The following is a 12,251-nucleotide window of genomic DNA, read 5'->3' as shown; positions in this document are numbered from 1 at the left end:
GTTTTTTGTCTTGTATCTGAGACCCTGTCTTTATTTTAAATTCCTGTTCTAGTAACTGAGTCTTTATTATTTTCCATGAATAATCCTTTGTCTTCATATGTTTCCTAGGACCACGTGCAATTCTATCCAGAGATTTGATTCCTGGTATCAGCTCCAGCTGATGGTCTCTGGGTCATGCTGCCTTCGGACATTTCCCTGATGTTCACGATCTGCCCTCTAGACTGAATTTCTTAACATGATGTGCCCTGGATTCTTGATTGTTGAAAACTGACCACCTGCCTTGACTCTATATTATTTAGAATTGGATATCAAGATGCCACCATCTTCTTAACTAGAATAACTGTAGATCGTCTGAGATCCTAGACATTGCATACCATGTTCGTCCTGCCACACCATACTTAGCATCCAGAACCGGGCCTCTTCCCAAGAAACTTCATCCCCTTAGTGTGTGTGTATGTGGTGGGGGGCGGGGGGCTCGAATTCCATATCCATCCCACCCCCGTCTTCCCAGTGATTTTTTGAAATGACTAAGTTCAAGTTCAAACAAGTCTAAAAATAGAAAATCATATTCCAATATGGGAAAACTTCTTGTTATGCCTCAAACTAAGCCTATGTTTTCCTATCTCTAAGTCTTGGATCCTGCTAACAAGACCTCTGCCCAGAATGCTCTCTCAAGGTGCCCAATTTCTGGCTGCATAAATCCAATCTATTCCTTAAACTCCAGGTTAGATACTGCATTTGTGCTAGTGAAATTCCCAATTCCCCACCCTAAAAATGGAATCCTGCCTGTTGCGGAAGACTTAGCACACTTCATTTGTATGTCTCCAGTGGAACTGGCCTCAGTGCATTTGTCTTAACTTGTTTCTCATGTTAAATTATTAGTCCCTTATGGATAGAGGGTTTGCATGCTCCTCAGCCCTCTCAGAGTGGCTACCCAATCAATATTTCTTAGAAAAAGTACAAGTAAAGGAAACACTTGCCTTGTGTCCAGGTACAGTGATTCTCTTTGTCAAGCAGAACACACAGCTGCTGGCAGGTGGAGCGCAGAGTCCCTGCAATGTGCTCCAAGAGTTGGTGAAGGGCCCTACTGAGCCCTTGACCCAGAAAGACCACTGTGGCTATCCAAGTGGCCCCACCAGCCCCTTCACAATGGTCTTCTCCCAGGAGCGCCTGCTTTAGCATCACGTTTTGTCTCCAAATCTGCTTCAATATTTGGCCTAGTTTCCCTGAGCCTATGTCTTCTGTATCCATCTTATGCTCCAAGAGTGGAATGTTTCTGACAGCAAAGCCTAAAGGTTTAGCAAATTCAAACTTGGTATGGTTTTTTGCTTCTAAAAGTCCAGGAGATGATCCAAGTCAGCTAGCCAGCACTTTCATGCAACATAATAGTTTATTCAGCTTCTTGTTGACTAGTGAAAAGTTACTAGGTGACCAAAGGAGGGGCGTTCCTGCACAATGGGTGCCACTGTGTACAGAACAGATTAACCACAGGGACGGAGTTAGCTCACACAATTCCTTTTCCCGTGGAAGTTTCACATTTTCAATATACTATGGAAGTCTCATATACTTTTCAAGTTTTTTTTTTTAACCTTTTTTATTATTATTTCCCCAGTACAATTTTTTTCTACTGTACATCATGGTCAACTTACAGAATGGGAGAAAATAGTTTCAAATGATGTAACCGACAAGGGCTTAATCTCTAAAGTATACTTTTCAAGATTTATGGCAACAAAATATGAATTCTGTAATAGGATGAGAAGTATATTAAACAAAGGTAAATACTTTCAATATTATTGCTAATAAGATTTCTATGTGAATGCTAAAAGATACTTATGAAGGAACTAATCTGGTGTTTGAATTGTTTCTAAATAACTTGAGAGTGTGAGAATGGTGTAGAGATGAAGTGATTGGCTGTTAAGTTAATTACTCTTAAAGCTGGGTATGGTTTCACGTGGAGTCTCCACCATTCTCTTCAATCAGCATATATTTATTATTTTTCTATAATAGAGAGTTTAAAAAATTCCTCTGCTGGAATAGAGTTTATTGCCACTGGTTAGGTAAATTTTAATTAGCACATTCTTTTATGTCAAGTCTGCAGACTGAAATAGGACCTTGGCCTCTTTATTCTCTGACCATTTTTCTCTAATTGAATAAACTGCTTCTTCACTAAAAGAAAGCAAACCTAGAGAGTGGCTATGAACTAACAGGGAATCTTCACCATACATAAGTAAACTTCAGTGACAGCAAGTTCTCAGTGCTGCTGGGCCCTCCGTGGGTACATTGTATATGAGGCCATGGCAACACTGGACTTGATACTGGGGGCGGAGGGGGGAGGGCCTGGGGCTATGCGGAGAAACCCAGAACAGCCTGCTCCCTCCTCTCACATGGGGAAACGCGGCGCCAGAGGGAGGGGGCAGTGCCTTCAGACGGGCTCCTGTTCTCTCAGAAGTACTGGAATGAAATGGAAGCTTTCCAAAGGAAAGCCCGAATGCTTCTCTCCCACAGGCATCTCGTTATCTTATCTTAAGCACCAGGGTTCTTAGAGCCACACTCAGGACAGCTGGAAGACAAGATGGGGAAACATAAGCCCAGTGAATAGGGACTAGAGAACAAATGCATCACAGGCCTAAACGCTGCTGAACCTGCTTGTGGTCTGAAGAGGCTGAAGGAAAAGGAAACGAGCAGCATGAGGAGGGAGCGGTGGTGAGGGTGAGGGTGGGGGCGGGGGCAGGCTCATTATCTACTAGAAATCTTGTTTTTCAGGGACCTCTTTTCCTTTAACTCCTGAAATATAGGTGTGATTTCATAATAATGTATATATGGCTTTAATTTAATACCAGTTCTGAAAGCTTTCTATAGCATTTTCTGTGGGCCGGGTACTATCCTGTGTTAGGAATGGGGCATTTTAGGACCTCAAAGCGAGGCAGACCCATGAACGGGTTATTTATAAAACAGCTTAGGGTGTGTTGAGAGCTAGAGCAGAAGTATGAATTAAAATTATCACCAAAGCTTTGAGGAGTAAAAATTTCATTCTGATTAGAGGCTTGAAAGATGTTTAAATTAGGAGCTAAAAGCTGAGCAGGATTTGAGCAGTCTTGACCATAGAAAGAAGGCACATTCCAACATAGGAAATGATATGGTCACAGGCAGGGAGGCATGAAATGACACTGTGTTCAAAATGGGAAAGTATGGCTTTAGTGGAGGGTTTATGAGTCAAGGGAAGTGGAAAGAGAAGAATCTAATAATTATGGATAGTCAAGAGGAGAAGTTAGAATTTTGTTTTGTAAACGAAAGAGAGAAATTAGGTATTTTTTTCAACCAAATGAAAAAATAACCAAAGCTGTGCTGTAGGGATGCAGATGGTTTAGAGGGCTGAGATACAAGAATTAATAGGCTTGAAGGCTTAAATTAGAGCAACAACAGTGCAGGCAAGAGAAGGGGATGTTTGAGAGGGGGTTCGAAGTAGTGTAACTGGAAATTGCTAAATCTTCAGTTAGTCAAATTGGAGTGGAAAACAATGAAAATCCATCTGAGTTCCTGTTGTGGCTCAGTGGGTTAAGAACCCAACTAGTATCCATAAGGATGCCAGTTTGATCCCTAGCGGCAATTGGTGTTTCTGCAAGCTGAGGCATAGGTCGCAGATGTGGCTTAGATCTGGTGTTTCTGTGGCTGAGGCTGAGATCTGGTATTGCTGTGGCTGTGGCATAGGCCAGCAGCTGTGGTTCTGATTCAACCCCTAGCCTGGGAACTTCCATATGCTCTAGGTACAGCCCTTAAAAAAAAAAAAAGAAAAAAAAATACGCTATTTATTTGAGAATATTTATTGGCTGCTGGTAAATATTTATTTACTGTGCTTGGTAATGGAATATGACTAAAAATTTTGGTTTAGGTGACTGAATAGATAGTAAAACAGTTGAGTTTAGGAATTTAGAGAAAACATTAGTCTTGATAGGTAGATTATTTGATTAATTTGGACTTGCTGCAGTTGAGACAATTCTTTGGAATGTGTCAGAAATTTAGGAAAGAAGTCAGAAAATATTGGCATAGAGAATGTCATCAGTCAATAGGTAGTGAATGAATCCCTGGAAGGAAAAGAGATCAATGGGGAATTTTCACCATGTACATTTTAAGTACTAAATAAACCTGATAACAACATACTGAATCACTGGACCAATGTACATTTATTCCCTTCTAGAGATGTGGGAAAATTCTTTCTCGGATCAGGGGGAAAAAAAAAACCCAAACATTCCTCCTCAGCCTCTTTGACATTTGCTACCCTCAAGTCTAAACTTGTTCTCTGTCTGGCTTCCTAAGAACATGTAATATTTGTAAAGTAAGACCTACCACAGGCCACGCCACATTTACTCATTAAAACAAGTATCTGCACGTTCCTGCACCTTGTTTTCAGTTAATCGATGTCACTAACCATGGAAGGAACTGACATTTGCAGTCAAGGTTTGTGACACCCACAGCAGTTAACAGCAAAAATTCGTCTTGGTGGGTTTAACTTTGGATTAGCATCTTCGTTGTGGCTACTCATTATTTCGACTACTAGTACCTCTTTACGGAGAACGTTAATGGAATTAATATGCAGTCTTGATTCATATAAAACACTGCATGGTTGAAAAGGCAACATTCTCCATGTTAAATGTATCAAAGTAAATAGGGAGAAAATTCCAGTAAGTAGGATAGTCACTCATTTGTTATCTGAAGAAGCAAAATTTGCGACAGATTGGACAGCTTACTTATTGATGCTCAACAGAAGGGGAGAGCAATACCTTTTTTCTTTTTCTTTTTTTCTTTTTTTTTCTCTTTTTAGGGCCACAGATGCAGCATATGGAAGTTCCCAGGCTAGGGTTCAAATCACAGCTGCGGCTGCTAGCCTACACCATAGCACAGCAATGCCAGATCTAAGCCATGCCTGTGACTACACCGCAGCGCATGGCAATGCCAGATCATTAACCCACTGAGGACAGGGATTGAACCCTCATCTTCATTGATACTAGATGGGTTCCTTTCCACTGAGCCACAGTGGGAACTCCAGAAGAGTACATTTTTGGAGTGTAAGGAACTGGGCTACTTTCCATGAAGTTTATGGTGGGTACTAATGGGTAGGTCAAATGTTACCAAAACAGTTACATAAGCTTGAGATATGATGAGGCAATATTATTAGTTCTGTTATCTGATTTTGTTGTTTTCTTTGAGTTCTGTGTATTTGCTGACATCAGGCTTTGGTGCAGTCCACCCAGATTAATTTTGCCACATCCAAAAATGCTTTTTGAAGGTCTGTTCATCTTTGATCTGCTTAGAGCAAGCTCACACACCTGGGCAAGTGGGAAGAGAAGCAGAAATAGTTGTGGCATTTTTGTTTTCCCCAATAACTTATTGCACTGGGAAAATACAAATTAAATATCAGAATTCTCAATGTGCATATCAATTTAAAATTGTTTTGAAAAAGCAGGTGGTAAAAATCAAAGCTAAGATTTCTGGTTAAACAATGTAGATTAAATGCATATTCTAGCTGTGCTTCCCTCTTAAACATCACTGAGGAAGATAAAGCAAAGAACAAAGAAAATAGGTGATAATATGACAGAGAAAAGATATCAACAAATTTTTAGAAGATCAAAAGCAGATGGACAAGTTGTAAATGGCCTAGTCAAGCAATGAGAGTACCTACATGGTAGAAAATAGGCTGGTTCTTAACATAGATGCTCAGGAGGACTGAGGAATTAGAAACAACTAGTAACTCAAAGGGTGAAGTTGAGGCTGTAAACAAGTTTTGTGCAAATTCGATTTGGAGAGCAGGGAGATTCCTAGATCCCTCTCCTCTGCCCCAAATAGCCAGGCAAAAGTCTCTCTTCCGCCCATCAAAAACTAGGCTTCTCTCTGAAGAAGAAAAAAAAAAAAAAAGTGCAGCAGAAAGGCAGGAAGCCTGCACTGAGCAGAAAACCGGAAGGAAGTGCCATTCTGACAGTAAGGGTTAAGTGAAATTCTAAATTTTAAAAAAGGCGGTCCCCCTCTATTTTTCCGCGTAGCTCTCAGAACAGTGGCCAGCAAGTATAACATCTCAGGTACATTCAAAGTTTGTTCTCTAGAGTACAAGAAAAAAAACTAATACCCCAAGAAAAAAAAAAAAAACTTAATTCATAGTGAACCTTTCTTTTCATCATCTGTCCCCTTAATCCCCACCCTCAGTAGATGGCCCTGCCCTGTCAGATCATCAACAGTGAAGGACAATATGTAAAGTTTCCAAACAACGCCCCTAATGCTTCACACTTGAGTATGGAATAACAGTCAAGGGGTTCCAGCATTTGAAATATGCCTTTAAGTAACACTGAAGACTAAAGCAAACACAAATAAGGAATTGAAAAAAAAAAAAAAAGAGAGAGAGAGAGAGAGAGAGATCCAATGAAGGAAAGAAAAAAATATCAAATAGGTCTGTAATTAACACTTTCAAAATCCGGAATAAGAGAAGATAATGCACCCATAAAACAAGAAAATATTTTCATTTTATTTTTTGGCTTTTTGCCTCTTTAGGGTGCACCTGCAGCATATGGAGGTTCCCAGGCCAGGGGTCTAATCCCGAGCTGTTGCTGCTGGCCTACGCCAGAGCCACAGCAACGCCGGATCCAAGCCACATCTGCAACCTACACCACAGCTCATGGAAATGCAGGATCTCAGCCCACTGAGCGAGGCCAGGGATCGAACCTGCAACCTCATGGTTCCTAGTTGGATTCGTTACCGCTGCGCCACAACGGGAACTCCAACAAGAAAAATATTTTCTTTTAAGGGGCGGGGGTGGGATGGGGTGAAGCATTCAGACAATGAAAAAAAAGACCTCATAGAAATTAAAACACAACAGAAACTTTTTAAAATTTGTATATGGGTAGAAAGAAGCAGTTGAAGAAATATTCTGGAAGGTCAAACAAAACAAAACAAAACAAAACAGATAATAAGGAAGAAAAAAGGAGGTTAAGAAAATTAATGTTTCAGTCTAGATGGTTCACTTGATACGAATGCTAGAGAAAGAAAAGAGAAGGAAATTATCAAAGAAATGCTAAAAGACCATTTCCCAAATGAAGGACTTGATATTCCAGATGGGGATCAGAACTATAGATTAAAAAGAAAGAAGAAATCATAACTGGTCATGTTAACATGAATATTAAAAACATCAAGGACAAAAATCCTAATAGCCTCCAAAGAGGGAAGAAGGGTCACATGTAAATCAGAAGGTACTGGACTTCTCAACAACAACACTAAGGCCTAGAAAATATCAAAGTTGTGACTTCAACATTCTGGTTCCCCCTCTTTATAATTCAGAATTCTGTTTTCCCCAAAGCCTCATTGACGTGCATATGAACAGAAAGAAATGATGTGTATGTGATGAGATAGAGGTGTTATTTAAGACAATAATGTTAATCATATCACAATATTGAAGTACGTCAAATCAACACATCGTACACCTTAGTTTACACAATGTTATAAGTCAACTATATTTCAAAAGTAAGACTTTATTTTTTTAAACTGTGCAGGTGAGAAAGGGCACTTTCAGGTGTACAGATATTACAAACTCTGCCTCCTATGTACCTTTTCTTGGGAAGCTACTAAGGGGTGTAGCTTTGCCAAAAATAACGGAGTCACACAAGAAAAAGTTCAGAAAATAGAAAAGCCAGCCAAGGAGAGAAGTAAATCGATGCCTAAAATGAAGTCCCAGGGTGACAGCAGGGCTGTGGGCCTCAAGTGCTCCCACATCAGATGATACCCATCATCTGAGCAGTCCAGGAGGCCACCTGCAAGGGGGAGAGTGGAACTGAAGAACTATCTGATGTTTTAACCATTTAAGAGAAGCTTTGCAATTCTTAGTGAATTTGGAAAAGGAGTTATTGATACATGACCAAATAACAAAAACGAGACAATTGATAAAACTAAATTCTAAAAGAAATATTTTATAGCCAGAGTGAACTGTTTACTATGAATAATATTTACTTAGCCATAATAAAGAAAATATCTATAATTTAAAACTGGTGATGTAAATACATTGTCAGGACAGGCACAGACAGCATGTATGAGGAGAATGAATATACTGGGGTGGATGTGAGAGCACAAGGCTTATTTCTTCAGGAGGAAGTCAGTATTTAAAAATAAATATTTCCAAATAAAAGGATATTAATATTTAGGAATTTGGAGGTAAGTTCTACAGGAAACTGCTACAATAATTGAATGTGATTATGTCTAGGGAAATCTGTGGAAAAGAGGAAAGCAACTCCTGACCAGCTAGGTCAGTACCACCAACTTGGCCTTGATGTTGCTCTGGGCTGGCGTGACACTCACAGCTAGGCCTTGGCGATCTCCTGCTGAACATAAAGAATTTCATAGAACCTCAGTACCAGGCAAGGGCCTCTGTGACTATGATGGGTCAAAGCAAAATAAAGACCATTCTGGAGTTCCCATTGTGGCTCAGTGGTAATAGAACCTACTGGTGTCCATGAGGACTCAGGTTCGATCCCTGCCCTCACTCACTGGATTAGGGATCCAGTGCTGCTACGGCTGTGGTGTAGCCTGCAGCTGCAGCTCCATTTCGACCCCTAGCCTGGGAACTTCCATATGCTGCAGGCATGACCCTTAAAAGCAAAGATCATTCTGTTTACAGGTTAAACCCAGATAAGACATGAGCCATTATGCAAGCCACAAAATACTTAACATCCCCCATATCAGGCTAATATGAGGGAGATCAGCTTCTTCCCAACTGAAACTTGAGCATCTTTCTAGTCTTCCCACCCTATAGATAAGATTTATTGAGATACCCAATCATAGCATCGCCCCCAAATCCCAAAACCAAATTCCCCAAATTCCACAACTGAATCCTATAAGTCCCTTTAACAGCCCTTAACTGAGACACTCCATGGCTCCCCACGGTGTGAGTTCTCCCTCACTGAAATGAGTAATAATCCCTACCTGATCCATTATAGGTGTGTTCCTAGTGGCCTTTGGCTGGAGGGCATAGACAGACCCTTGGGCACTTCAGTTAGGAGAGCAAGGCATCTGCTGTATCACCTCAAAGTGTTTTCATACTGTTTAAAACATGCATATTTGTTACATTGAGATAAACTAAATTCACATGTTAAAAAAGACCTAAAGCCCAGTGTTAAACTCACTGCATATCTTTTGGCAATGATATTAAAGTTGACATAACATATTTGTATCAAATGAGTTAATTCAGAACTGCTAACACATATTCTATTGACTTTATAATGAGTAATTTATCGCTGGAAGTGCCAGGAATTCAGTGGCAAGTGTTCAAAGAGGAACTTAAGTTAGAAGCAGTCAAATGAGTTGGGCATGATTTTCAAATAAAGATGGAATAATTACCACCCGGTAGTGGTCTAATAACAAATACTTCATCTAGAGCACAGTATTCCAGATACAGCAGAAGGTCAGCAAATGTTTGACAACTAAGATGATGAATTGCAATAAACAATCCACATGTTCTTTTAAAATAATCATAATATTCATCTTAAATCATCATCATAATATTCACCTTAAAAAATAAGTTAAACCCTTCTTACTGTCATCAAATACTTGATTAGGATTCAAATGTCTTTTTCTTTTTTCTTTTTTTTTTTTTTTTTGGTCTTTTTCTAGGGCTGCACCCTCGGCATATGGACGTTCCCAGGCTAGGGGTCTAATTGGATCTGTAGCCACCGGCCTACGCCACAGCCACAGCAGCCTGGGATACAAGCCACATCTGTGACCCACACCGCAGCCCACAGCAATGCAAGATCCTCAATCCACTGAGTGAGGCCAGGGATCGAACCTGCAACCTCATGGTTCCTAGTCAGATTCGTTAACCACTGAGCCATGACAGGAACTCAGGATTCAAATTTCTAGTTGTCTAATAAAAGTTATAAATACATTCTTATTTTTTATACAAGTTTTAAAAATTGGGCTCCAGGAGTTCCCATCGTGGCTCAGTGGAAACAAATCTGACTAGTATCCATGAAGATGCGGGTTCGATCCCTCCCTCGTCAGAGAGTTAAGGATCTGGCATGGGTGTGAACCGTGGTGTAGGTCACAGATGCAGTTTGGATCAGGCGTTGCTGTGGCTGTGGCTGTGGTGTAGATCAGTGGCTACAGCTCCAATTCAACACCTGTCCTGGGAATCTCGACATGACATAGGTGCAGCTCCAAAAGAAGACCAAAAAAAAAAAAAAAAAAAAAAAAATGCTACAAATAAGTTCCACTTAGGCAACAAATGTCTTGTTAATGACTTTTATACAAATCAAAACACCTGAAAAACTCATTTGAATAATATGCCAATGAAAATGGTGATGGAAAAAAATGGTGAAGGATTAATTGTAGATTTGAGACATTTTTCATTTGTGTCATTTTTATGTGTTAATGAGAGCAGGGGTAAAGGAGTTGATGCAAACTAAGTCACCAGATTTGAAAACTATAGCATACATATTTGCAGAGATGGTTTCATTCCTTTTTTAAAAGTAGATTCCTAAATCTTTATCAAGTAATTATAGTTTTTGATATGTTTTGTCACACCTGGAAGATTGAAATTTCTATTGGCAAGATTTTACAGTCACTATATAACAAAAACGATTTGCTCAGGGTGTCTGGAATTGTGTTATTCAGTTATTTTGGTTGGCAAAAGCCCTTTTTTTAACAACATTAACAGCCTCTGAAATTACTATCAGTATTTGGATTACAGTTTTCATCCCTTCCCTATTGAGTAATTGTTATGTTTATGAAAACTATGACTCTTTATGTAGTCATGGGCCTAGGACATGAAACCAATGAAGTAATTTTCATGTGAAATGAAAACTAGGTAGTCTTCTTCTCTGCCAAAATTTTCAGAGACAGTTTTTCAAATGAGGATGAGCCAGATGCATTGCTACTGTGCACAGAATGGAGTCCCAGCAATCAGGATGTGTTTCTATAACTTCCTCATGGTTTGACTTCTATCAGGGTGTGATTAGAAATATGACATGTATTTCTGGCAAACAGAAAGAAAAAAAAAACTAAAAGAAGGAAAATATTTTTTTTTAAAAAAAAGGAGAAACAGAGGGTTTGATATATTTGGACACTACATATACCTTTAAGCTCACCTCATTTCCCTCCTCTCCTCTGGACAGTCATAGGGAAACCCACCAAGGGAAATGAACTGTAGTATTCTTGATCTCATCTCCACAGAAGGCCCTTCTATCCATACTTTGACATCTCTTAGAGACCTTATTCCTAGACACATCATGCAGGAACTCAGATCTTTAAAGTTGAGGAGTTCCCATTGTGGCTTAGGGGGTTAATGACCTGACATGGTATCTGTGAGGATGCAGGTTCCATCTCTGGCCTTGCTCAGTGGGTTAAGGATCCAGCCTTGCCACAAGCTCTGGTGTAGGTCACAGATGCAGCTCTGATTCTGCGTGGCTGTGGCTGTGGCTGTGGTAAAGGCCGGCAGCTATAGCCTCTGATTCAACCCCTAGCCTGGGAATTTCCATATGCCACAAGTGTGGCCTTAAAAAGAAAAAAGAAAAAAAAATAAATTCGAATTGTCCTCAGAAGTCTTATCCTTCCCACTGCAAAGATAAATTTGCAAGAAACAAATGCTTCAGCATGAACTGCCCCCTCAGCATGATGGACACTCTTTTATACATTGGGGAAAGGTTGCAGAGAGGTGTTCAATTTGCTACTTTTCAGAAGTAATTGAATTCTTCCAACTAAAGTTGGGTGAGCTGAGACTGCCCCAGGACCTCCACCCACCAGTGTCCATCATTACTTGGAAAAAGATACTGCACACATTGAATCCTCAAGTGTCTTTGTTGCTCAGAAATAAAATCCATTATGAAGGGAAAGTGTTGAGTTCCTTAAAACTACAACCTTCTCTCCTCTTAGACCATGATTATCTTGAAATATTTGATTTTATGCTGTCAACTGCTGTGTTATTTATGTCCTCCTCAGATACCATCCAGGTCTGATATCAGAAAATCATTGCCAACCTTTCCTTTTGCTTCACTTTCCCTCCTTGCTGCTCTCATCACCAGGTTCAGGGCACCCTAGGATCTCAGTGAGTGGCAGTGGGTGGGAGGAATACCCATAGCTGGCCCTAGGCAGGCATTTTGATTATGAAATAATCACTGGCATCCCCTTTTTGGCCCTGTTTCCCACCTACCTCTCCCTTTCAGCACATCTTCCATGTTGTTCTCTTTCTTTTGCTGCCTTGAACTGTCTGCCAAAAATCACTTGGA

At 40.1% G+C, this 12,251-nt stretch overlaps 1 protein-coding gene across 1 annotated transcript in view; it reads right to left on the bottom strand.

The window, feature by feature from the left end:
• DTHD1 (death domain containing 1) overlaps nt 1-2,291 on the bottom strand; it is a 76,394-nt gene extending 74,103 nt beyond the window's left edge. Inside the window, exon 1 of the mRNA XM_003128908.5 lies at nt 981-2,291. Within this exon, the coding sequence (XP_003128956.5) occupies nt 981-1,251 (271 nt within the window). The 5' untranslated portion in view covers nt 1,252-2,291. The remainder of the gene's footprint in view (nt 1-980) is intronic.

Source organism: Sus scrofa, chromosome 8, assembly GCF_000003025.6.
Source record: "Sus scrofa isolate TJ Tabasco breed Duroc chromosome 8, Sscrofa11.1, whole genome shotgun sequence".
NCBI lineage: Eukaryota > Metazoa > Chordata > Mammalia > Artiodactyla > Suidae > Sus > Sus scrofa.
The sequence above is the reverse complement of the archived record's forward strand: the minus strand, read 5'-3'. Positions and strand labels throughout refer to the sequence as shown.